At 41.0% G+C, this 24,434-nt stretch overlaps 1 protein-coding gene across 7 annotated transcripts; it reads left to right on the top strand.

The window, feature by feature from the left end:
* The first annotated feature begins 984 nt into the window (after positions 1 to 984).
* On the top strand, positions 985 to 24,434 carry POGLUT1 (protein O-glucosyltransferase 1). 7 transcript variants are annotated; one of them, XM_033855808.2, is made up of 13 exons: positions 985 to 1,147; positions 1,978 to 2,068; positions 3,189 to 3,332; positions 3,615 to 3,808; positions 8,562 to 8,697; positions 9,658 to 9,731; positions 10,926 to 11,042; positions 15,516 to 15,575; positions 17,007 to 17,106; positions 18,812 to 18,870; positions 19,928 to 20,095; positions 20,833 to 20,889; positions 24,091 to 24,434. In XM_033855808.2, exons 5-13 carry the CDS (start codon positions 8,614 to 8,616, stop codon positions 24,392 to 24,394), a joined length of 1,023 nt encoding a protein of 340 aa, XP_033711699.1. In that variant the 5' UTR covers positions 985 to 1,147; positions 1,978 to 2,068; positions 3,189 to 3,332; positions 3,615 to 3,808; positions 8,562 to 8,613; the 3' UTR covers positions 24,395 to 24,434. The 7 variants fall into 7 exon arrangements, 6 of the variants coding, with proteins under 6 accessions (XP_033711699.1, XP_033711697.1, XP_019778512.1 ...); XR_004526399.2 differs by lacking the exon at positions 3,615 to 3,808 and adding an exon at positions 21,333 to 21,558 and having other exon boundaries at positions 1,003 to 1,224; positions 24,091 to 24,230; XM_033855806.2 differs by lacking the exon at positions 3,615 to 3,808 and having other exon boundaries at positions 992 to 1,224.

Here is a 24,434-nt window from a genome sequence, read left to right as displayed (position 1 = left end):
CCTGGTCCGGGAAGATCCCACATGCCGTGGAGCAACTAAGCCTGTGTGCCACAGCTACTGAGCCCGTGTGCCACAACTAATGAAGTCTGTGCACCTAGAGCCCATGCTCCGCAACAAGAGAAGCCACCCCAATGAGAAGCCTGCACACCCCAAGAAGAGTAGCCCCAGCTCGTGGCAACTAGAGGAAATCCGCATGCAGCAACGAAGACGCAACGCAGCCAAAAATAAATAAATAAATTTATTTTTTTAAAAAAAAGTATGCCCAAAGTCCAGAGACAGCATGCAAGACACGGTACTAAGCTCTGTGGGTTGTGGTGTCAATCCCAAGAAAATCTTCACAGAGAGCTTGGGGTTTAAAGACAAGACTGCAAGAACGAATAAGCCGTTTCATTTACACTTTCCTTTATATAACATATATAGCTGTATACCTACACTGAACAGCAAAATGTTGACCACTGTTTTTTTCCCTGAGTCACCCCAACTGTTATAAACTGCTATTACAAAGAGATGTGCGCTATATACTATTTGCAACCCTTTGGGGTCTAACAGTACTGTACACATTCAGCAGCTCAACAAATCTATGCTATTTAGTAAGAAGCAGTTCGAGGTTGTGAAAGAACTTCTAGCCTAGCTTGTGCCGGTAACTGTGAATCTGTGGGCGAAAAACATATCCTCTCTGGCCTTCAGTTTTCTGGCTGCAGAGAATAAGATGTTTTCAAGATGTTATAGGAATGTAAGAGACAAATATTACACATATTTTTCCCTGGGGGTGCCATTTATTCATTCTCTCCTGGGATCCGATTTCACCTGAGAGCGCGCGCGAGACGGAGAGAGAGAGCTATATATGTGGATATGTGGATAGCTCGGCTCTAAACAAACGAGCAGGTCAGCTACAGCCACCCCGCACCGCACTGTGGTTAGCTGCGCCGTGGGTGCCCAGCTTCCCCGCGCCGCCTTCCCAGGGACACTTTGCGGCTGGCCGGGCTCGGGACCAGGATCCGGAGGCAGAGCTGAGCGCAGCAGTCTCACGGCGGGGCGGCCCTCCGCCCACGTGGTGCGGCTCCACGGCCATCTTTGTGCGGGGCTGCGCTTCCGCCCGCTCGCGCTGCAGCCTGGACCTGGCAGTGGGAGGGCTGGCGATGGAGCGGTGGGTGCGCTCCCAGCTTCGGTTGTGGCTGCTGTTGCTACTCCTGCCCCCGGTGCCGGGCTGCCAGAAGGAGTCAGGTGGGCTCCGGACAGGGCCGAGCCCACCGCTGGGGCTCGGAGTCTGGCCCGGTCCCGAGGCGCTCTCCCGCGCCCCTCGCTCCCCGTTGCGGCCGGCGCCACGCTCGTGCTGTGGCCGCTGCGGGGCAGAGCTGGGCAGGGGGCACGGGGGCACCTCGGAGCGGAGAGTGCGTTTAGGTGTCTGGTAGTGCTTCTCCTGCCCAGGACCCTGGAGAGTAACCCATCCTCCGGAATTGAGTGATAGAGGGGAGGGGACGGCCATGCCCCTGTTTACCCACAGCGGTTATGGCCCACGCTCGGCTACCCCGCACCTCCCTAACACACTGGGGGATAATTCGTGTGTGTGTGTGTGTGTGTGTGTGTGTGTGTAGTGTTCTTAGTCCATTGCCAGAAGAGATGAAGGGAAGGTTAATAATGCCTGGGGCTTTTAATCGATCCTCTTTGTGGAGCTCAGTTTGATTAGTAAAAGTTGAGAATCCGTGTCACCAGTTTATCCATAACCCTCTGAGTGTCAGGCATTAAGCGTGGAATTTTTCCCATTTCTTGGATACCTGGCAGCCCGAGTAAAGGGGCAGACTTGACCTGAGTGCAGGAGAACTGTAGAATGAATCCTTCCTGGAGGTTCATTTCCACCAGTGGGATGAGAAGAGGGTGTCTAAAAGTTTTGACCTTCTGTTGGTTCTGCCTGCTTGCTGCTAGTCAATAAGAGTGCTCAGGAGTATTTTGTTAACTTTGTTACTTCACTCTTTGAAGGTTCAAAATGGAAAGTATTTATTGACCAAATTAACAGGGCTTTGGAGATTTATGAACCATGTTCAAGTCAAAACTGCAGCTGCTACCATGGGTGAGTTCTTTTCTTTGACGTGTCTTTAAGAATTTAGATCTTGTCAGGAGGAAATTCCCTAAAATCCCCAAGAGACCTTGGTTGCAGTGGTCAGAGAGCCAAGCATGTTTTGAGAACAGACAGGGTCCTTGTGGTGGTTTTCTTATATTTCTGGGGGATAAAAATACCCTGGGAGAGGAGAGGCCCAGGTGCCTGTTAACTCGTTGTGGGAATTAGTACATGTACTTGTCTGCTTTCTCCCCTGGACTGAAAGCTTCTTGAGGTCAAGACCTATGTCTTATATTCACTGTCATATTCCCAGTGCTGGCTCTCAGTAAGTACTCAATAAATACTGTTGAAGGAATGAACATATATTTAAATGAATCGAATCATAAGTTTCTTGTTGGTTATCTTTAATGTATGCAAATTAGGGCTGGAGTGTGTTATGGTAGAAAGATTACTTTGAAATCAGCCTTGGGTTCTAGTCCCAGATCCAAGTCCCAGATCCAAGACACTTCACTTCTCTAGATTTCAGATTCCTCATCAGCTAAATAACAGGGTCCTTTAACTCCATATTATGTTATTCTGTGATTCCTCAAAAAATTCACCTGATGTGTGTGATACTTACTGAAAACTTGCTATGTATTGAACTTTAAAAGGGGTTCAAAATAGTGTAATTTCTGGTTACTCCTGTCAGTCATACATACTGCTAGAGTATGCAGGGTGGTAGGGGCCAAACAGACTAGAACATGGGACTCAAACAGTGTCAGGCTGTAAGGCATAAACCATACCTTCTGTGAGATTCAAAGAAGGGGAGGTCAGTGGGACTGCAGTGACGGGGAGGACGTGGGTGTGGCATGAGCAGTGAAGGAGGAATATGCATCAGGCCAAGGAGGGGCAATCCAGATGGAGGGAGGTAGAAGAGATATTGACTTGCTTTTTCTTTTTTGTGGTTTTGTTGTTGTTGATATTTTAGATCGCCTAAGGTGCTTCCAGGAAAGAGGTTGCTCATTCCTGCCCTCTATTCTTTCCCATAGCTTACATGTTCTCTAATACTAAGCCTAGACCCACAGATACGAAGTAGGTGGAATGGTATTATTCTCTTGGCCTGCCTTCCCTGATGATTCCCATTCTTTCCCAGTGTCATAGAAGAGGATCTGACCCCTTTCCGAGGAGGTATCTCCAGGAGGATGATGGCGGAGGTAGTGAGACGGAAGCTAGGGACCCACTATCAGATCATTAAGAACAGATTATACCGAGAAAATGACTGCATGTTCCCCTCAAGGTAAGAGCTATGAGGTACATATATCTTCTGATCTTATTGCATAAGGGCTTACTTGATACTACTCTTATAGAGAGTCCAATGAAAGGGACTTACAGGTAAACCCTTCCTCACATTTCAGAAGGACTACAAAATAGTGACAAACTCTTCTGCTTGCCTGGGAATTTTTCTTGCCAACCTCTCTTCTCCTCTCTCCTATATCAAAGCCTGTCTCCTCTCTCTTTGTAAGGCTGAAGCACATCACTGATTGTACTGGCTGTGACTCTGCCCTTTCTCCTTCCCCAGATATAGTAGCTGCAGGACACAGGCTGATGAGACCTAGCATGAGTGAGCTGGGCTGAAGGAGGAGGAGAAGCGTTGACTGACTGTCAGGGGCCAACTACTATTCTAGATACCAAGTATTCAAAGGAAGGTGGTGGAAAAGCAAGAGAAATAACTGGTGCTGCAGATTACGCAGGCTCCACTGGCCAGGACTTCAGGTGTGAGAGCTGAAGTTACATATCAGTGGGCTGAGAGCTGGCGGGGAGCAGGGAGGGTCACAGACTAAGCCTGGAAGTTGGCGTTAGGCAGCATTATGTACAACAAGTGATAAACCTTCCTCTTAGGAGTCTTTTTTTTTTTTTCCGGCCCTGCCACTCGGCTGACCAGGGATCAAACCCGGGGCCTCAGCAGTGAGAGCACAGAGTCCTAACCACTGGACCACCAGGGAATTCCCAGGAGTCTTTAAAAAAAACAAAACAAAACCTCTACTCTTTATAAAATTACAAAGTACAAAACCCAGAAGGCAGGATATTCCCTTACTAAGATCTTTTTTCTAAATGATGTTATGTCATTACAAGTAAAATAAATAAGCAGTATTGTAAAAAACATGCATCCATTTGGTCATAAGGATTTATATTATTTGTTCATAATAACAACTTTATTATGAATTAGTATACTTTCACTGTAATGTAAAATATGTAAGAACAAGGACAATAACAACAAAATAAAGATCATTTAATATCCCACACTCTGAGGTAATCATAATTTTGGTTATCAAGTGTCAGGGGCAAATAAGGTGGTAGTGGGGAAAATCACTGAGGTATTTTAAATAGACATTTGTTTCATTACTTGGAACAATAATAGAGACTTTAACTACAAATTATGAGCATAGAGGAATTTGTAATTTCTACAAATGAGAAAAAAATGTGGATATAGACATTGTTGGACTTTGAAAGTCCATTGTTGGACTTTAATAGTTAGCTGAACAGTCTCCAGATCAAATTAAGTAGCACTCTCAAAGTTTCTGAAAGGCACATGGCTCTTATTCCAGACCCCAGAGCTTTTTGGTCAGAATCATGAGCTCTTAGAAATATTAAGAGAGCACAGGACCTTTCACTGACAATGAAAGGTCCTAATGTGTTGAAAGTTCCCTATTCCAACGATTAATACATATACAACTAAGGAAAATAGAGTTAAACAAAAGAGAAATAAAACGAAATATTCAGAACCAGTGTCCTTAATGAAATGGACACAGTTGTGTAATATCTCAGACTCTCATCTGGCCAAAAGAAGTATCTTTCTAGGTCTAGATACTTTTACTTCACCCAGGTTGAGAAACATCTATGACATTTAAAGTATTCAGTTCTGAACAAAAGAAAATGTAAACTCAGCCTTTCAAGGATGAGCTGAAAGATTTTGCTGAGGAACTGGAGCACCGTCTAATTAACACCGGAGGGAGTTCCCTGGTGGCCTAGTGGTTAGGATTCTGGGCTTTCACTGCCAGGGCCTGGGTTCAATTCCTGGTCGGGGAACTGAGATCCCGCCAGCCATGTGGCGTGGCAAAAAACCCCCCAAAAAACCAGAAATAAACAAAAAAAAAATACGGGAGTCACATCATTTCAAAGGTAGAGAATAATAGTATTATTTAAATAATAGCTTTAGTGAAGTATGGTTGACATAAACTGCACATATTTAAAGTGTACAATTTGATAAGTATATATATAACCAAAATAACATATCTGTCACTACCAAAAGTTGCCTTGTGCCTCTTTGCAGTCCCTCTCTCCCCCTTTCCCCGCCATGCCTTCCTTCCACCCCCGTCCTCAAGCATCCACTGATCTGCTTTCTCTCATTATAGCTTATTTCCTAGAGTTTTATATAAATAGAATTGTACCATATGTGAGAGAGTGCTATTTTAAAAGCTGAATGGGAAAGAAAATAAATGTTTCAGCTGTTACATGTAAATGTACTGCAGTAATACATTTTTTAAAAAACTTTTTAACGAGTAATTTTTTTCAGTATCAAAGGAGTGTTACATGGATAAACAACAAGGTCCTACCGTATAGCACAGGAAACTATATTCAATATCCTGTGATGAACCATAATGGAAATGAATATAAAAGAAGAGTTTATATATGTGTGTAACTGAGTCACTTTGCTGCTGCACAGTAGAGATTGGCACAGCATTGTAAATCAACTATACTTCAGTAAAAAAATTAATATTGGGTCTTTGGATATATGAATAGGGTGTATCTTTCCATTTACTTACATCTTTAATTACTCTCTCCATTGTTTCATAGATTTTAGTATGTAGGTCTTGAATGTCTCTTGTCAAAATAATCACAGGGTATTACATATTTTTGATGTTATTGTAAATAGTACTTTATTAATTTTATTTTCTATGTGGCCATTGTTAGTATATAAAATATGCTACATTTCTAAATTCATTTACTAGCTGTAATAGGTTTTGGCTAGATTACTTAAAATTTTCTACATAGATGATCATGGATCTACAAATAAAGTCAGTTTAAAATTTTCTCTTCCTATTATATATCTTTAATATTCTTCTTGCTTTATTGCATCTGCTCGTATTTCCAGTAAAGTGTTCAAAAGAAAAGAGAAAAAAGGAGTGTTACATGCACATGGTAAAATATTTGGATAACTCAAAAGTATGTACAATGAAAAGGAAGTTTCTCTACCACCGTACACCCCCCTCCACCAGACCACTAGTCCCTGAGTCCTTCTCTCAAGAGACAACTACAATTACCAGTTTCTTTTACAGCCTGCCAGAAATAATCTCTGCATATACAATTATCTAGATTCATCAACAAACTAGAACATGCTATATCTTCTGTTCTGCAACTTACTTTTCCTTTCCTTGTAACGGTAGATTCTGAAATTTTTCCATAGGAGTACATGGAGAACTCTTTCATAGCTGCATAAAAACCCATTGTATGGATTTCTTTATTGAGTCCTCTATCAATGGACACTTAAATTTTTCCCCACCACTCCCCTTTAATTTTTTTTTTTTTTCTTTTGGCTGTGTTGGGTCTTCATTGATGTGCATGGACTTCTTCTAGTTGGAGTGAGCGGGGGCTACTTTTCATTGCAGTGCATGGGCTTCTCACTGCGGTGGCTTCTCTTGTTGCGGAACACAGGCTCTAGGTGCGCAGGCTTCAGTAGTTGCAGCACACAGGCTCAGTGGTTGCGACACGCGGGCCCTAGAGCATGTGAGCTTCAGTAGTTGTGGTGCTTGGGCTCGGTAGTTGAGGTGCGCAGGCTCAGTAGTTGTGGCTCATGGGCTCTAGAGCGCAGGCTCAGTAGTCATGGTGCATGGGCTTAGTTACTCCACGGGCATGTGGAATCTTCCCGGACCAGGGCTTGAACCGGTGTCCCCTGCATTGGCAGGTGGATTCTTAACTGCTGCACCACCAGGGAGGTCGTCCCCTTTCACTTTTGACTAATGTAAACAATGATGCAGTAAACATCCTTGAAATTAGACCTTTGAACACTCATGTGAATACATCTGCAGGCTAAACTCCTAAGAGTAAAATTAATTGGCCAATTAATGTGTTTTTAAAATCTTGATAAATAGAACCAAATATCCTCCAAAGAGGTTGTGCCTGTTTACACTTTCACCAGCCTTGTATCATGTGCTCAGAATAGACCTCACACTCTCACTATGTATTATCAGACTCTTTGATCTTTGACAATCTGATTGATGAAAACTGGCATCTAGCTTCACTAGATTTTTTCTTTTGTCATGGTGATACTTAATTTTTTTATTGAAATATACTTGACATATAACATTGTGTAAATTTAAGATGTACAACATGTTAATCTGATACATTTATTTTCATATGATTGCTATTGTGATAATTAGCACCTCTATCACGTTACATAATTATTCTCTTTTATAGTAGTGGGAATGATTAAGTTCTAGTCTCTTAGCAAGTTTGGTAATTATAATACCATTTTGTTGTCTATACTCAGTACACTGTGTATTAGATCTCTAGGGCTTATTTACTGCTTATTGTAAGTTTGTACCCTTAAACAACATCTGTCCTTTCCCCCTATTCCCCAGCCTCTGTTAAGCACTTTCTCTGTTTTTATAAGTTTGGCTTTGGGGGCATTTCCTTATAGTAGTACAGTTGACCATCTTTTCTTATGTTTATGAACTATTGATATTTTTTGTAGTTATCACCCTGTGTGTAAATCAATATTTTAAATCAGTCATTTTCATGCTGCCAGAAAATTTTGGTTAGGCCTTGGAATGTTGCCCCCCAGTATAGTGCTGGTCAGGACCTCAAAGGATGGGGAAGAAAAGTTAGCTGTCAGTGTATACTCACTTTTTTCCCAGAAATCCTCTGAGAATTCCCAGGAAGTCTATTCTGAAAGCAATATTACAGTCTTTGTGATTATATACATGGCACTCTTTCTGGCTTGCAAAACTGATTTTAATAGTGTTCTGTATTCAGGTTGAAGGTAATGAAAGGTTTCCTATCCTTCCTCATAAACTATGAGACTTAGTTATGGTGGAAATAAAAATAATGTCTTTGTGAGATGCAAAGCCCAAGGGACACAATTAGAAAATCAGCTTTTCCAGTTCCTATCAAAATTTGTATCTTGCTTACTAATTAAACTGTTCCGTGTAGGAGAAATAAAGAAATGCTGGGAATGAAAAGAGGAGAGGAAATGGTGGGAGTAGCAATAACACTCCCTTCAAACTTAGGATGATCTAGTCGGAAAATTTTATTAAGTATTGTAAGCTGGAGCAGCTTAGCCAGGAAAGGTAACTGGCACCATATGGAAGAGGGGAGTAGTCCTTTCAGGAGCATTGCTCTCAGGACACTTTGCAGGAGGCTGATTATCTGAACACTGGCTTGTCTTACTTTGAAAGTGTAAGCGGGACCCTGCCTTGTCCGAGAGCAGGCACTGCTCTGGTGAAGTTGTGGTATTTCTGGTTGACAGGTGTAGTGGTGTTGAACACTTTATTTTGGAAGTTATTGGGCGCCTCCCTGACATGGAGATGGTGATCAATGTACGAGATTATCCTCAGGTTCCTAAATGGATGGAGCCTGCCATTCCAGTCTTCTCCTTCAGTAAGGTAAGTATAGGAAGAGCCATATGAGGGGATGGAGGGTGGTCCTCTAGCATATAAGCAGGAGATGACTGTGGCAGAGTCTGATGGGTGATGGTGAGGATGAGGCCTGAGGTCCAAAAGTGGGTCTGTGTCCCTGTTAGCTTCACAGTCATTGAACGATAAGACTGAGCAGATGGGGTTGAGGACCCATAAGTGATGTGAGTAAGGTTGCTTGTGTCTATAGGGCTAGGGATGGAGGGTAGGGAATGAGAGAGGCCTGAGGAACCTCTAGGACATTGGAGGTGGGATTCAGAGATCCTACAGAGCATGGGAGAGAGTGGCCCAAGAAAACTCATGGGCTTGAAGTTAGGGAAAGCCTGCATTCAAAGAAAAGATTTGCTGAGCTTCTACATTGTATGTATCAACCATAGTATTAGGTATCGTCTGTCCGGCCACTGTAGCCCAGGGTTCCAGCCTGGCTAACAGTGAGACTGAAGGTGCTAGATAACTTCACACAGTTTGCACCCCAGCAATGCAGTAAGGGGATATGCCGGCAATACCCGAGAGGGATATGTGAGGGGGTGATCTTTGGATCTAATTATGGAGAGATAGGAGTACTAGGACACACTTGTGGGCTTGGGGAACTTGGGACAGTGAATATCTTAGTGCTCAGGTTCTTGTAAATGGTGTATTAGCAGGAATGGGCCTTCATTCCCTAGAGACTAAATATGAAAGCATTTGGGGGCAGGGATGGGGGGAGGCTAGAAGAGAGTGGATGGGAGATTCTATAGGAGAAGAGTGGGTTTAAGAAAACCCTCTGAACTTTGAGAAAATAACTCCATTTCTGATTTGGTGTCTCCAAAGCAGAGGAACTTTTTATCCCCACTTTTTCTTTATCACAGTTTACTTTCTCTCTAGACTTGTTTATTTCCTGTGTTGCAAGTGGGCTGAGGCCACATTTGTGTTGCATTTCCCATGGTTTAGCCTCATTTCTCAAAAGTGCTTGGTCCCGTTATTTCTCATGAAGCCCTCTCAGAAGAACAGATAGAGGCTCCCATGTAAGTCAGTAAGGACTTTGTGTTTATTACTTATCTGTTTTTTCTGTGGATAATAAGTATGACCATCAGTATACTAACTTTCCTTTCATCTTTAATCCCCTCCCTTTTCTTTTCTGAGCCAGTGACTCTTAGTTTGCGAGGGAGGGATTTTAGTCTGTCAGCTTTATAATAAATGTGCAGTTCCTTTTGAGCAGCTGTTATGCCTGAGGTGCTTGATAAATCACGTACCATTTTTTAAATATTTGAAAGAAGACAAACAGCATATTGCATATGTAATTTCAATGGAAGAAACAGTAGAATTAGAGGCTTATCAGTGACCAGAATTTTAAGAGAAGTTACCATGTAAAGGGAACAAATGGCTTCAAACTCTTTTCAAAAGATGTGGGATAACACCCCTCCCCCCGCATTCTGCTCATCACTACTTTTGACCCTGATCAAAAAAGAAAAATAACCAAAAAATAACTCACAATTTATTGACCAACCAATGGGAGCTCAGCAGTGCCACAGTAATAGGTAATACTAACACTTACTGAGTGTTTACTTTGTGTCAGACACTGTTCTAAGTTTTTTACATGTACTAACTCATTTAATATTCAAAACAAGCCTATTAGATAGGTAATATTATTGATATTATTATTTATCCAGTTATAAACGTAAGGAGACTGAAGCATAGAAAGATTAAGTAACTTGCCTAGAGTTGGAAAGAGGTGGAGTCAGATGATCTTTCTCAAGAGCCCACACTCTCAACTATTGCACTATGTTTCCTAATTCTTGCTCCGAAAAGACCTATCTAGGAAATAACTAAGAACTGGTAAGATAGTATACACTCCAAGTGTAATATCAGTTAAAAGATGAGACAGCTATGTGATCATTCAGAATTGGGTATATTATTTCCCTAAACTAAAAACTCCAACAGTGTATGTCCTCTAGAAAAACAGAACTTTGGGGAACTGGAAAAGTTGACCTTTAGTGTGATTTCGTATTCTGGGGTTGAGTCAGCCCACGAATTTTAACCCATGGTCATTTTTGCCTTTTAGCATCTAGAGTCTAGACTTTGAAGACTAGGGAAAATACATCTTTGACAATATAGCACTGGGGCAAGGCCTTTTCCAGATCCTGTGGCATGAATGCAGTTTGCTGCTGCTTCTTCTGCTCTGAGACTGACTTAGAATAACCTCTCTGTTTCTGTTGAAGACATCAGAGTACCATGATATCATGTATCCTGCTTGGACATTTTGGGAAGGAGGACCCGCTGTTTGGCCAATATATCCTACCGGTCTTGGACGGTGGGACCTCTTCAGAGAAGACCTGGTAAGGTAGGTCCTTTAGAGAGGTTTTATTTATCCCTCTTTGTGGGTCATCTTGAAGTAAACAGTAAAGTATAAGCAATTAATTTTGTTTAAAAGGACTAACTTTTTTTTAAGGACTAACTTTTAAGCTAAAAATGAAAGACAAAAAACTATAGCATAAGCAATTTTGTATGTGTATAAAAATATTTACATATCCATAGAAAAAGAGCAAAAGAAACCTACCCTAAAGTGTCAGCAATGCTTCTGTGGGAGGGATTCTAGAAGCCTCTTCTTCTTGAAAGTTTTCTGTACTGTTAAGTTTCTCTAAATAAGAGTGAGTTACTTTCATAAGTAGGAAAAAATGAATGACCATACTGTGGTGAAGGATAGAAAATTACTTGGAAGCACATAAATGTACTTTGTAATTAAGAGCTAAGTCCTTCAGGCAGGGATGGTGTGGGTATAAATGTCCCATAGATATCTCAAGTACAAGCTTATTCCAAATACTCTCTAGTTCACGATTGAAACCTGCCTTGGCCTGTTGACTGTACCCCGCCATTATTTCAGAATTTAGATTGTCCAGGTCATCAAGCTGTAGGTACTTCTTACCTAGCTACATTTTACATGAATCATTCCAACAACATTGGTACCTAATGAGCAAACTTCTAAAAACACACCTTTCTAGGTTTTATCTCAGATGTAGGGAAAGCAGTAGTTTAATTCAGCTTCATTTCCACAGATATCTATCACCTGTACTAAGTGTGGCTGGAGATTTAAATGAGATGAAGAGAAAGTCCCTTCTCTGGAGAAGCATATAAGGCCGCAGTCCTCAGTGGCAGCTAGAGCCACTGGGTAAAGAAACAAGTTTATTATTCAGTAGGTATAATTAGGAAGTTATTTTTTAAGATAACTTGGTCTCATACTTCATAGAACTGGACCTGGAAATTGTTCTTGTCCAACTGTTTATTTCAGGGATGAGGGAATTCAGGCTCAGAGAGGTTAAGTGACTTGGTCAAGGAACCAATTTAGGCCTGAAGTCTAGGTTTCCAAGTGCATTATTCTCTCCACTTGACTACTTAATATTTCCTATGTTCTCCAGACATTGAGACCATCATTTCTTACTTAGCATTTCATTTTGAACATAATTTTGAGAGAGGGAAAAATAAAAATGTCTTAAACCTTTTTTTCTCCAAGTTATTCCTGACTTTAGTTTTCTAATCCTTTTTTTGTTTTTTCAGGTTCTTGCAAATACCCTTTTCACACTCTTCTTTTTGTAGCTCTTTTCCCACCTGCTGTACATCTATTTTGTTTTTAAAATCATTTTAAAAACAATTTTTTTCTGAATATGAAACCTTTACATGCTCATAAAAATTTATAAATGTGTCCAACTTAGGCAACTTTTTCCCCGCTTATTGGTGTCTTAGAAATCTTTCCATGTCAGTACATATGAAATGACCTCATTATTTTAAACAGTTGCATGGTATTCCATCGGATAATAATTTAATTTATTGTGTCCTTTGATGGACATGTAGGCTGCATGTGTAATATATGCATAATTTCTTGTTTTCTGGACTATTTGAGACTATGTTGCATACCTTATGACCCTGTACCCCTTAATACTTTCGTGCATATTTCCTAAGAGCAAGAGTGTTCTCTTTTATAACCACATTGCAATTGTCAATTAGAGGAAACAATATTAATTTAATACTTAGTTGTCCCAATAATGTCCCATAAGGCACATTCCCCCTCCAGTACAGGAGCCAATCCAGCATCATGTGTTGTATTTAGTCCTCATGTCTCTTTAATCTTTAATCTGCAGTAGCTCTTCAGTCTGTCTTTCTCTTTTGTGACTCTGACATTTTGAAGAATACAGGCCACTGAACATTTTTGATACAATGACACTGAACATTTTTAATAGAATGCTCTTCAGGTTGGTTTTGTCTATTTCCTCATGATTAGATTCAGTTTATGCACTGCTGGCCCAGATACTTACATAAATGATTTTGTGTGTATCCACCTCTCCTTAGAGATGTTAATTTTGATCACCTGGTCAAGGTGTTATATCAGGTTCCTCTACTGTGTAGTTACCGCCCTTGTAAACTAATAAGCAATTTTTAGGGAGATAGCATATGTTTTAAAATCTAATCTTAAGTGAATTTGTTTTTCTTTTGATACCTTCCCCTTTTATTCTTCAGTTGAATCTATTCATGATTATAGAATTGCAATTTTATTTTTCAGAGCCCTCCGTTCAGAATCTCTAGCCCCATGATTTCATTTCTCACCTTTAAACTTTAGTAATCTACTTGCTTATCTACACTGATGTCTGCCTGGCATTTTCCTATTTTTATAAACTTTTGGGAGTTTGTCCCCATTGACTTACTTTTCACTCTGTGGAAGAATTCAGTGTCCCTGTGCATTTAAAGAATTCACTCTATGGTCAGCGGAGGGGTGGGGTTATAAAAGAGGGCTGGGGCAGCACCAAGCTGTGGTGGCCGCTGTTAGTGCTTGCCGGGAGACATGGGTCATTTGAGGGGTGGGTAGGTGGGTAGGAAGAATGAGGGAGAGAGAAAACAGAGATGATACTTGGTTCAAGTCTGTGTCTGCGGCTTTCCCCAGGGACCAAGGAAGTTTATGCTCAAAATTTCAGTATAAATTGATGCATTTTTTGTTGGGTAGTTTGGCAGTATATATGAAAATGTAAAATGTTTATATCCTTTGACCCAGTAATTTTACTTCAAGAATTTATCCTAAGAAGATAATTAGACAAGCATGCAAAGATGTGTGTACAAGGATATTCACTTCAGTGTTGTTTCTTAAAGAAAAAAGTTTAAAACTACCTGAAAGCCCACCAGTAAGGAATTAAGTGAATTACAACATGGTTATAAAATGGAATACTGTGCATGAATGGAAAGTAAAGGTAGCATAGGACTTAAAAACAGGGACTCTGGGTTCAAACCCTGGCTCTTATTAGCTGTGTGACTCTAGACAAATTGCTTAACCTCTCAAGGGCCTCAACTATAAAGTAGGGTTAATGAAACCTACCTTGTAAGGTCATGAGAATGAGTTTATATTTATATAGCACTTAGAACACTGCCTGGAACATGGTAAGTGCTATATAGGTGTTGGCTCTTATTATTATCTATAATATGTCCTAATAAGAATGTTAGCTAGCAACATGCATGGTATGATCTCTGTTATATAGAGCAAGGTTTTTCAATCTTGGTACTCTTGATGTTTGGGGCTAGATCATTCTTTGTTGTAGGGGGCTGTCCTATGCGTTGTAGGTTGTTTAGCAGTATCCCTGGCCTTTGCTCACTAACGCCAGTAGCAATCCCCTAGTAGTGACAATCAAAAAATATCTTTATATACGGCCAAATGTCCCCTTGGGTAGAGGGGCAAAATCACCCCCAACTGAGAACCACTGATGTGGAGAGACGATTGGAAGGAAATTCTTCACTGAAACGTTAAATTGTTAAAAGTAGTTATCTGTAGGTGGGGAGATTCCAGATGAATTTTTTTTACTATTAGAATTTTATATAATGAGTATATTACTATTTTTTCATTAAAAATAAAAAAACAAAAAAACCCATTGCTATAGTGTTTATATTTTGGTGGGAGGGAATATGAGACAGAGAAATAGTTGGACTGGAGAATCGGGTAAAGATGATCCAGCAAGAAAGAACTAGAAGATAAGCCAGGAAAATAGGAGCAGTGGTCTCACCTGAGAGAAAATGGGACACTATCTGAATCTGAAAAGTATCTCTACCTGAAAAGTTTATGTTCTAAATCTCTCCATTACAGCAAGTAGCTCACAAATCCCTCATTAACTCCAGTTCAGTCCAACCCCCTCCTTTTTCAGAGGAAGACTCTACACAAACTTCTGTGAAGGGTTCCTACAAAGTAAGTTAAGAATGATGCATCTGTGGACTAGCAGTTTCAGCAAGGAAGGCTGGCTGTGGTAATGGGTACTGAGACCTGAGTTTCAGGGACTTCGTCTTTATGGAGCACTAAGTACAGTTTTGGGGATACCAGGTGCTTTGGAAAATCGGACTAAATCTCATGATAGCTCCTATGCATCTAAAACATGAAGTCAGGAAGTGATTTGTTTCCTTGCCCTTAATTCAGTTTCTGATATTTTCTGCAGTTGTCTTTGCCTGTTAATTTTATCAATAGACTCTAATTAAAGTGGGGAAGAAATCCTCATTGTACTGAATTAAATAGCCCTAAACATGTCACTTAGTTTTGGGAACTTTTCTTTCAATGTTGTTAACTTATTTACCAAACTGTAGATTTGCAGATATTGCTTGCCAGCATCTCCATAGGAATGAAGTCATAACAAAAGGGAACATAATGTTATTTAGAGCTTTTTCTTTGGAGTAGCCTGGATCAGACTGATTTCAAAATGTGAAGATCTCAACTAATCTTCAGAAATGGTTCAAAGTCATCCTTATATAGTTAAGGAAGAAACATAGAAACTAATGAAATCTATTTTTAGGTCAGCAGCACAGTGGCCATGGAAAAAGAAAAATTCCACAGCATATTTCCGAGGATCAAGGTGATTATACTTTCTGACATTTTACAAAAGTATTTTTCCAGTTAATGTGCAAAATATAAGTAATTTTGAGGGTGTGAGGAACCCTAGTTTAAAGAGAAAGCTAAGATAACTAAGAAATAAACATAGAATCACAGAATTTTAGACTAGAGAAGAACTCAAATTATTTGCCCAAATCACTCTAAGTTGAACTGAAATTCCAAGAAGTAAAGTTCATCTGTCCAGTCATTCAACAGATATTTACAAAGTGCCACGAGTGTGATGGGCTTTGACTATATATAATGCTGAACAGAACAATGAGTTGTCCTCTTGCCTGAGAGATTACAGTTTCCTAGGAGTAGCTTATGATCGTGCCCACAGTCCCTCTGCCACTTAATGGCTGAGTGGGAACCATCACCAGCTCTTCTGACTGCCTTTTTCATCAGACCATGTGGCTGCCAAATAGTGGTGGAAGCGCAGACTGAGACTGGTGAAAATGGAGAGGGAAGCAGGGAAGGAAGGGAGGAAGAGGGAAAGAGAAAAGGTTGGGGAAGGACCCTGTCCATGTTGTTCAGCTCCATATCCCTGGTGCTAAGAACAGTACCCACCACATAGATGCAGAATGAGTACCTGTTAGACAGATGAATACAAAAGAGAATGTTTAGGGAGAGAGTTTTGCAGTTTTCTCAGAGCATCCTTGTCCGAGGTCACAGCCTCTCTTCACTCACAGTGGACTTCAGCCCAACAGCAACTGCTTATGCTTCCTTATCAACCTCTCTGGTTCTCAGATCTTCAGATCAGATTCTTAACTTGGGATCCATGTGCGGACTTCGGGAGTTTTAGGGATTCCTTGAAATTATATGGGGATATGTGCATTTTTCTAGAGAGGGGGTCCACAGTTCTCATCAGATTCTCAGGGGGTCCATGACCCCTCAAATGTCAAGACCATCTGCTACTAGGACCATAACTAGGACTTTTTCTACATGCAGTTTTCAGGTGTTTGAGCCTTTCAGTTTTCTTTTTAATTTAAATATTATACTGGATTTTACAAAGCACACCCCACAAAGGTCACGTAGCTGTTTTGGTGAGTGGTGATTACCTAGTCACACAGCTATGAGTACCAGTGATTAGAGGTTACATGAATCTTCGAAAAGGGAAATAATTCCCTGGGATATGGCTATAGTGCCCAGAACAACATAATCCTAAAGACTAGAATGCAAGCAAAGAAGGGCCAAATACTCCCCTTCCCTGAAGGGTAAAGTGGAGAACAGCCCAGGACCTCCTAGTTGCTGTAGGATCTAGTATCCCCCTCCTCCTCTATTAAAGTAACCAATGAATTGTCCATCAGTGTGTACAGTTTTTTTCATTGGGTCCGATTACTGCTTCCCTTTCAGAGATTGAGAACAGTATTATGATGTAGGACACATAGTTTTATGTCATGTGTTTCTTTTATAGGACAAGTCCAGAACGAGATCCTCTCATTCTTCTATCTCGGAAAAGTCCAAAACTTGTTGATGCAGAATACACCAAAAACCAGGCCTGGAAATCTATGAAAGTAATCACCAATCATCTGACTAGAACTACAGCAGTGAACATTCTCACTCAAAGAACGTTGCCACCTGGGTAGAATTTGAGATTAGGTTTCCTCTCAGTGTTGGGATGAATATAGAGAAAGTTCCATGGACTAAAATTAGCATATATGTAAATTATCCTTTTTCAAACTCACATTGCTTTTCTGGCCCATATTATGACTTGTATTTTATACAATTCTGAAGGTTTAAACAGAGGTCACAAACTTTTTATGTAAAGGACCAGATGGTAAATGTTTTAGGCTTTGCAGATTCTAGAGTCTGGGTTGTAGTTACTCAGCTCTGCCATTGCAGCGTGAGATCAGCCGTAGACAATATGTAAACGAATGAGCATGGCTGTGTTCCAATGAAACTTTATTTATGGCACTGAAATTTGAATTTCATGTAATTTTCCTGTGTCATCAAATATTCTCTTTTGGATTTTTTTCCAGCCATTTGCAAGGTAAAAATAATCTTAGTTTATGTGTTGTGTACAAAAATAAGCAGTGGGCTGGATCTGGCCTGTGGTCTGTATGTTTGCCAACCCCTGGTTTAAACCAGTGGTTCTCAACCCCGACTATACAATCCAACTAGAGAACTTAAAAATCAATAGAATGAATCAGAATCTTTGGAAATGACATATAAGCATCTTCATTTGTTTAAAACTCCCTTTCGCCTTTCATTCTAAGGTGAAAGCAATGACTGGCTTCTTTGGTTTGAAGTCCATCTCTATCCTCTTAACTCTTTCTTGCCTTATTCAAAGAACCTTAAGCCCTAAATGTCCTCATCTGAAATTTCCATATACCATATGAGGATGATATGAAAAAAATGTTTAAACTTCTTGTCATAAAAACTAAGTAAAAACTAAGAAATACTAAGTAAAGCTGCATGTATTTATTATGTGACTGCTTAATTCAAACAGGAGCAAATGCAGTATAAGAAACTTGGTTAAAAAATAAAAATATGAAAAATGTATCCATTCAGCCCAGCATCTACTATGGGAGGCTGCAAAAGCAAACAAGACTTGTTCCCCTCATCGAGTTTACCCTCTGCTAACGTGGCTGGAATACAGATGGGGGTCTCAAACTCCGATACCCCCAGGGGCTGCACTAGTGAGCAGAAGAGAGTGCTGAAGGTCCGGTCATGGCTGCCCAGGGGAATAGGAGCTCTCTTTGCCAAAATCTTCCTTTTTTTTCCCCAAGAAAAGTTGGAAATCTGGGTTTTTGTAAGAAACACCCTACCACCTATAAATGTTGGCAGTGGTTAGAATATTTATTTTTAAATACTTTGTGAGCTCAACAAAATTTGTGTGTGGGCTACACCTCTAAGCCCACCAGCCACCATTTGTAACCTCCTGTGCAGTATGATTTACACAGAGTGAAATGTGCTGCAGGCCATGACCTCTGAGTTCAGGGGATTCACATGGTTCCAAGGGAGCTTAAACTCTAAAATCAGACAGAACCAGGTTGAAACCCAAGCTCTTCTACTTAGGGCCATGCGACCCTGAGCAAGTCTCCCAACTTCTCAAAGCCTTGGCTGCTTCATCTATAAAGTGGGATAATCATGCCTCCTGAGTCTGTTTATTATAAGACTTAAATGAGGTCATGTTGATGAAATGTTTAGCAATGCTTACTGCACAGTGGTCTTCAATGCTCCTACTCCTAGTATTAATAACTTCCTTTTCACTGAAAGGATACCTTGGGAAAGCCAGCTGCTAAGGATGTCCATCTTGTGGATCACTGCAAATACAAGTAAGACTTCCAGAACTCCTGACTCTCCTAGTTTCCCTATTGCTTTTGGAGTAGCTTCACTTTGGGTGAGAGTTTTAATACTAGGGTCTAGCCGGGGTTTGTGAAAGTCACATTAATTCACTTAGCTATTATTTTCTCGGAGTCTGCTGTGCACAAGGCTCTGAACTAGGTTCTGTGGGAACTGTGGAGACATGAAATGTGGTCCCTGCTTCCAAAGAGCTTGCGTGCTTGTAATCAAAGGGATGGGATTCCTTCTCTCCACACCCCGCCCAGCCAAGAGCTGAAGTTAGATCAAGTATTTATTAGGTTATTAAAAACAATTTACGGTCCAACCTGAATAAAGCATATGTAACTATTATATTTAAATGCCAGGACTAAGGATTATATGCACATGTAAAACCAGGTCAGGAGGAGGGCAGTGGGGGGATTCAGAGAGATGAATGCTGATTATACTGCACAGTGGGAACTATAGGGTAGAAGCAGCTCTGGTTGGAGACAGGGGTACATGCATGGGAAATGCTGAAAAGAAAATGTTCTTTTCTAAGTTAGCTTTTTTCCAGGGGGCATTTCTTTGAAGATTGATTAGGTATGCCTGGTTGTCTTCTCCAGATTTCATAAGAGGGAATAGGGAACAGGGCATGCCTTTGACCAGGTAGGGTACCCTATGGGAAAACCAAGGCTTTGGGAGGCCATGATGAGTTCAAGACTTTAGGCCTAGAAAAACTTGTAGCAAAGGGTGAGGTGTTGCTTCCATCTGAGCCTTGTATCCGCTGTACCCAGCACCCAGCTGCTGGCCCTATCAGTCTCTCCCTGGAGAAAGTATCCCTTTTATCCCCTCACCCTGATATTCCCAGGAACAACCTCTAACTCCTGGAACAACAAGGAGTTTATAGAAACTTCACAGGGACATGCTGATGTGTCCTTGAAGACTGAAAATGGAAAAAGAAAGGAGAGGGGGTAATAAAAGGAAAGAAGGGTAAGAGGGAGTAAGAAAAAAAGGTCATATTTGTGGAAGTAGGCATATAGTTTCAAGTATATTTTGCTCTTTCTTTTCCAGGTATCTGTTTAATTTTCGGGGTGTAGCTGCAAGTTTCCGGTTAAAACACCTCTTTCTGTGTGGTTCACTTGTTTTCCATGTCGGTGACGAGTGGCTGGAATTCTTCTATCCACAGCTGAAGCCATGGGTTCACTATATCCCAGTCAAAACAGATCTCTCCAATGTTCAGTAAGCAGCTCTCCACCAAGCAGAGTTTCCGATGACTCCCGCAATCTGCCTCTAAGTCCCCAGCCATTTAAGACATTTACTCCTGATGACTTTTTCCACTGAAAGCTTTTTATTTTTCATATTTGGTTCTCAAAGATAGTATTGCATTATTATCCAACTAGGCTGAGTGGGATTTAATTTTTAAAAGTTCTCTAATGCTGATTTAAAATGTAACATTCAGACAGTATGCAGTGAAAAAGCTCTAATCTCTCAAAGACTAGAGATATGGGTATTCAGTTGTGTTACATTGTCAAAAGGACTTTCAGATACAGCATGAAAATTGACCTCAGTGAAACGGAGGCAAGTTTCCTCTCATGGAGGGAGGGGCTGGGATGAGGAATGGAGAAGGGCCAGAAATGTAAGCTCAGCGCCCTCTTCTGGGGGCCAGAGCAAGAAACAGGAGGGAAATTTTTTTCTTTACTATTGATTTTTGATGTGTATCATTGAACATTTCTCTATTTTTCCAAATATGTTCCGGAACTACAACATTGTCTTCTGCCTGTGTGTGAGATATTTGTTGCTGCTGTTGTTGTTATTATTTTGTTCCTGTGAGGACCTGTTATCTTTGCTGTAAAAAAGAAATAATTCACCATCCACATATCTAGAGATTAACTATGGACCTCACTCTGTGATCTCTCTGACTTAGTACTAATGAGCTTGGTCTGTATTTCAGAGCCTAATAATTCTTTCCATTTTAGGGAGCTGTTGCAGTTTGTAAAAGCAAATGATGATGTAGCTCAAGAAATTGCTGAAAGGTAAGTTCTGTTCATTTTTCTTTTTCCACTTTATCATCCCCATTTTGCCTGAGCTAATGTCATAAGAATGCTGTTACCATGGTGATACCTGAATTTCAGCCTCATTATACAGAGATGATCAGAATCAAAGCTGTCTTGGGGGAAAACACACATTCACATATGTCCCAAGCCCGTACTCTGTAGAGTTAGACTGAAATCTTTGAAGTCATTCAAGTACTGTTTCTGAGGATTGGCTGTTTACATATTTGTTTTTAAGAAAAAAAAAATCATGTCTATTTCCAAACGCATGTGTGTGGATATGATGGCTATAGAGTTGGTTCTGAAGATCAGAGTTAATTTATATAAAGTACTCTGAACAGTGCTTGGCACAGGTAAAAACGCTCAAGTGTAAGCTACTAGTATTATTCAATGGTGTGCTTTATTCTTGTTAATCTTGTCTCTAGGGGAAGCCAGTTTATTCTGAACCACTTGCAGATGGATGACATCACCTGTTACTGGGAGAACCTGTTGACTGAATACTCTAAATTCCTGTCCTATAATGTAACAAGAAGGAAAGGCTATGATCACATTATTCCCAAAATTTTGAAAACTGAACTCTAGTAGTCATCATTGAGCCATAGTCCTCTCTATGGCAGCAGATCTCAGACATCCTGTGGTGAGAAGCTCACTGTGAGTGTGACACCTATACCTTGGATACTGTTACCAAGCCAAATACCTGGTTTTCCTTATCATGCTGCACCAAGAGCAACTTTCGAGAAAGATCCAAAATATGTTTAATATAGATATGAAGCAGCTCAACACTTTGGCTGAATAAGGACCAGAAATCATGAGATGTGGGTTTTGAACCCGATTCTGCCTTTCATTTTCTTAGGACCAATCACAGCTTGTGCCTCAGATCATCCACATGTGTATGTCCCTCACTTTGGAACTGACTGTGCCCATGGGATGATGCCCTTTGTCTCATTGTTTGGAGTAGAAAGTCAATCCTTTGGAACTAGTACAACTCATCACCACAGTTCTGCAGTTATTCTACTCTTGATTTCTGTTGCTATATTTTAATGTAGAAAGCCCTTTAGGGTTTGTGAAAAATACTTGGGGATTATTTCCTAAAAGGTCTAAGGAAGCAGTAGTGTGCCATGCCATGATGTAGGAGATCTCTTTTGTCAAAGCCTAAACTCTTTGGTACTCAGGAGATTTCTATAAAGCCACGTAGAAGGGGGCCAATTGCATGAGCAATTTTTGCAATTGGATTTCAAGTTCCCTTTTTGTACCTTCACACCCTTCTTTATGGTCTCTTTCAAAAAGAAGAGATAAAAACCTCTTAATAAATTTAGGAGATGGTCCTTACTTTTTAGAGGAACTGTGCATAAAACAGCATCTCTTCCTCATTCTTCACACGCCCTTAATATTTTTCCTCCTTGAGTTGGCGGTAGTCCATGCTTGCAGGGATCTCAAGGAGTCTTCATGTGTGAAATGGTGTTAAGTTGGGAGTTTAGAACATTCAACTTTAGCACTTACTTATATAGGAGATGTTTGTTTTAGCGCAAATCCATGTTGGAGTGCTTCCTTTTCCCTTTTGAAAAAGACATTTGGATAGTAGTTTAATCTCAGGCTGTTCTCCCTAACATAGTTGAAAATGAAGAAAAAATTTTAGATTAAAACCCATATAGTCTGTCCCTGGTGGCACAGTGGTTAAGAATCCGCCTGCCAATGCAGGGGACAGGGGTTCAAGCCCTGGTCCAGGAAGATCCCACATGCTGCGGAGTAACTAAGCCCGTGCGCCACAACTGCTGAGCCCGCGCTCTAGGGCCTGTGAGCCACAACTACTGAGCCTGTGTGCCACAGCTACTGAAGCCCACGCACCTAGAGCCTGTGCTCCGCAACAAGAGAAGCCACCACAATGAGAAGCCCACGCACCAGAACGAAGAGTAGCCTCCACTCGCCACAATAGAGGAAGCCCGTGCGCAGCAATGAAGACCCAGTGCAACCAAAAATAAATCAATAAAATAAATTTATAAAACAAAAACAAACAAAAAAAACCCATATAGTCTCATGACACAGAACCAGCCTCGTCCCTTAGGCCCAAACTTTCCACAGAGAAATCAACTGTTTGCCTTTGCCTTTTTTTTTTTTTTTTTTTTTTTTTGTGGTATGCGGGCCTCTTGCTGTCGTGGCCTCTCCCGTTGTAGAGTACAGGCTCTAGACGCGCAGGCTCAGCGGTCATGGCTCACAGGCCCAGCCGCTCCGCGGCATGTGGGATCTTCCCAGACCAGGGCACGAACCCGTGTCCCCTGCATCGGCAGGCGGATTCTCAACCACTGCGCCACCAGGGAAGCCCTGCCTTTGCCTTTTAAGAACTGTTTGGTATTAACTGGTTTCAAAATTAGTAAATGTGAGATTCAGTTATATAAAATCAGGGACTTTATTCCACTTGTGAAACATGTGTTGGGCCTTTTAAACTCCCTTTCACAAAATTGTAAACCTACGGACCTTCTTAGAGGACCTGCTGGTAAGATCATTGCATAGAATAAGGCAGGTGTTTAAAATTGGATTTTTTTGAGTATTAAAAACTCATGGGAGGGGCTTCCCTGGTGGCGCAGTGGTTGGGAGTGCGCCTGCCGATGCAGGGAACGTGGGTTCGTGCCCCGGTCCAGGAAAATCCCAAGTGCCGCGGAGCGGCTGGGCCCGTGAGCCACGGCCAATGAGCCTGCGCGTCCGGAGCCTGTGCTCCGCAACGGGAGAGGCCACAGCAGTGAGAGGCCCGCGTACCGCAAAAAAAAAAAACCTCATGGGGACTGTGTTTTTAGGTGCTATAAGTCTGGCGTTAAGCAGTCCAGATTTCTGAGTTGTACTGTGGTTTTGCCTTATCAATAGGAGGCCCTGGTAGATATTATCATTCCATTTTAATTTTCTTCTCACTAAACTAGGAGCAAAATTTTCTGTCCTTTGGATTAGGAGCTGAAGGTGCATTTCCCTGGGAGTGTTTCCTACTTTGCTTCAAGATCCAGCTCAAGCATCATCTTTCAGAATCCTTGTTTTCATTCCTCTAGGCAGTTAGAGGCTATCATAATACTTCGCTCATGCCTGTATTATATGATGTCACATTGCACTGTAGTTATTTGACTGTTTCTCCTACTGTTCTGTGAGCTTCTTCATGGGTGGGAATCATGTTTTACTTACCCTGATTTCTCCATTATCCAGCACAATGCCTCACACAGAAGGATGCACAGAAGAATGTTGGAAGGATGGATGGATGGATGGATGGATGGATGGATGGATGGGGACAGCAGGCTTAACTAAATCCTATTTACAGACTGCCCAGACGTTGACTTCAAGGGGGACTGGACAAGACTGTAAGAATTGGATCAATGCAAATTCTCACCTGCCTTTTGAAGAGTTAATAAGAACATCTTTGTATTTAAGTACAGCAAATGTTATTCAGATTTTACAGTTATTTGTTTACCTCTGCGTAGATGGTATGAGGATGGTGTGTAATGACATGTAAAATGTATGGTTTTGAAAATAATTTTTATCTCCATAACTTT

Source organism: Tursiops truncatus, chromosome 4 (genome assembly GCF_011762595.2).
Source record: "Tursiops truncatus isolate mTurTru1 chromosome 4, mTurTru1.mat.Y, whole genome shotgun sequence".
NCBI lineage: Eukaryota > Metazoa > Chordata > Mammalia > Artiodactyla > Delphinidae > Tursiops > Tursiops truncatus.
This window is presented reverse-complemented; position numbering and strand designations above follow the sequence as displayed.

Excerpts from the sequence above, each read along its gene's own strand:
- POGLUT1 (XM_033855806.2), top strand. The coding sequence starts at position 1,140 with ATGGAGCGGTGGGTGCGCTCCCAGCTTCGGTTGTGGCTGCTGTTGCTA. Across the intron at positions 2,069-3,188 it reads AACTGCAGCTGCTACCATGG|TGTCATAGAAGAGGATCTGA; the intron begins GTGAGTTCTTTT and ends ATTCTTTCCCAG. Across the intron at positions 20,096-20,832 it reads ACAGATCTCTCCAATGTTCA|GGAGCTGTTGCAGTTTGTAA; the intron begins GTAAGCAGCTCT and ends TTTCCATTTTAG.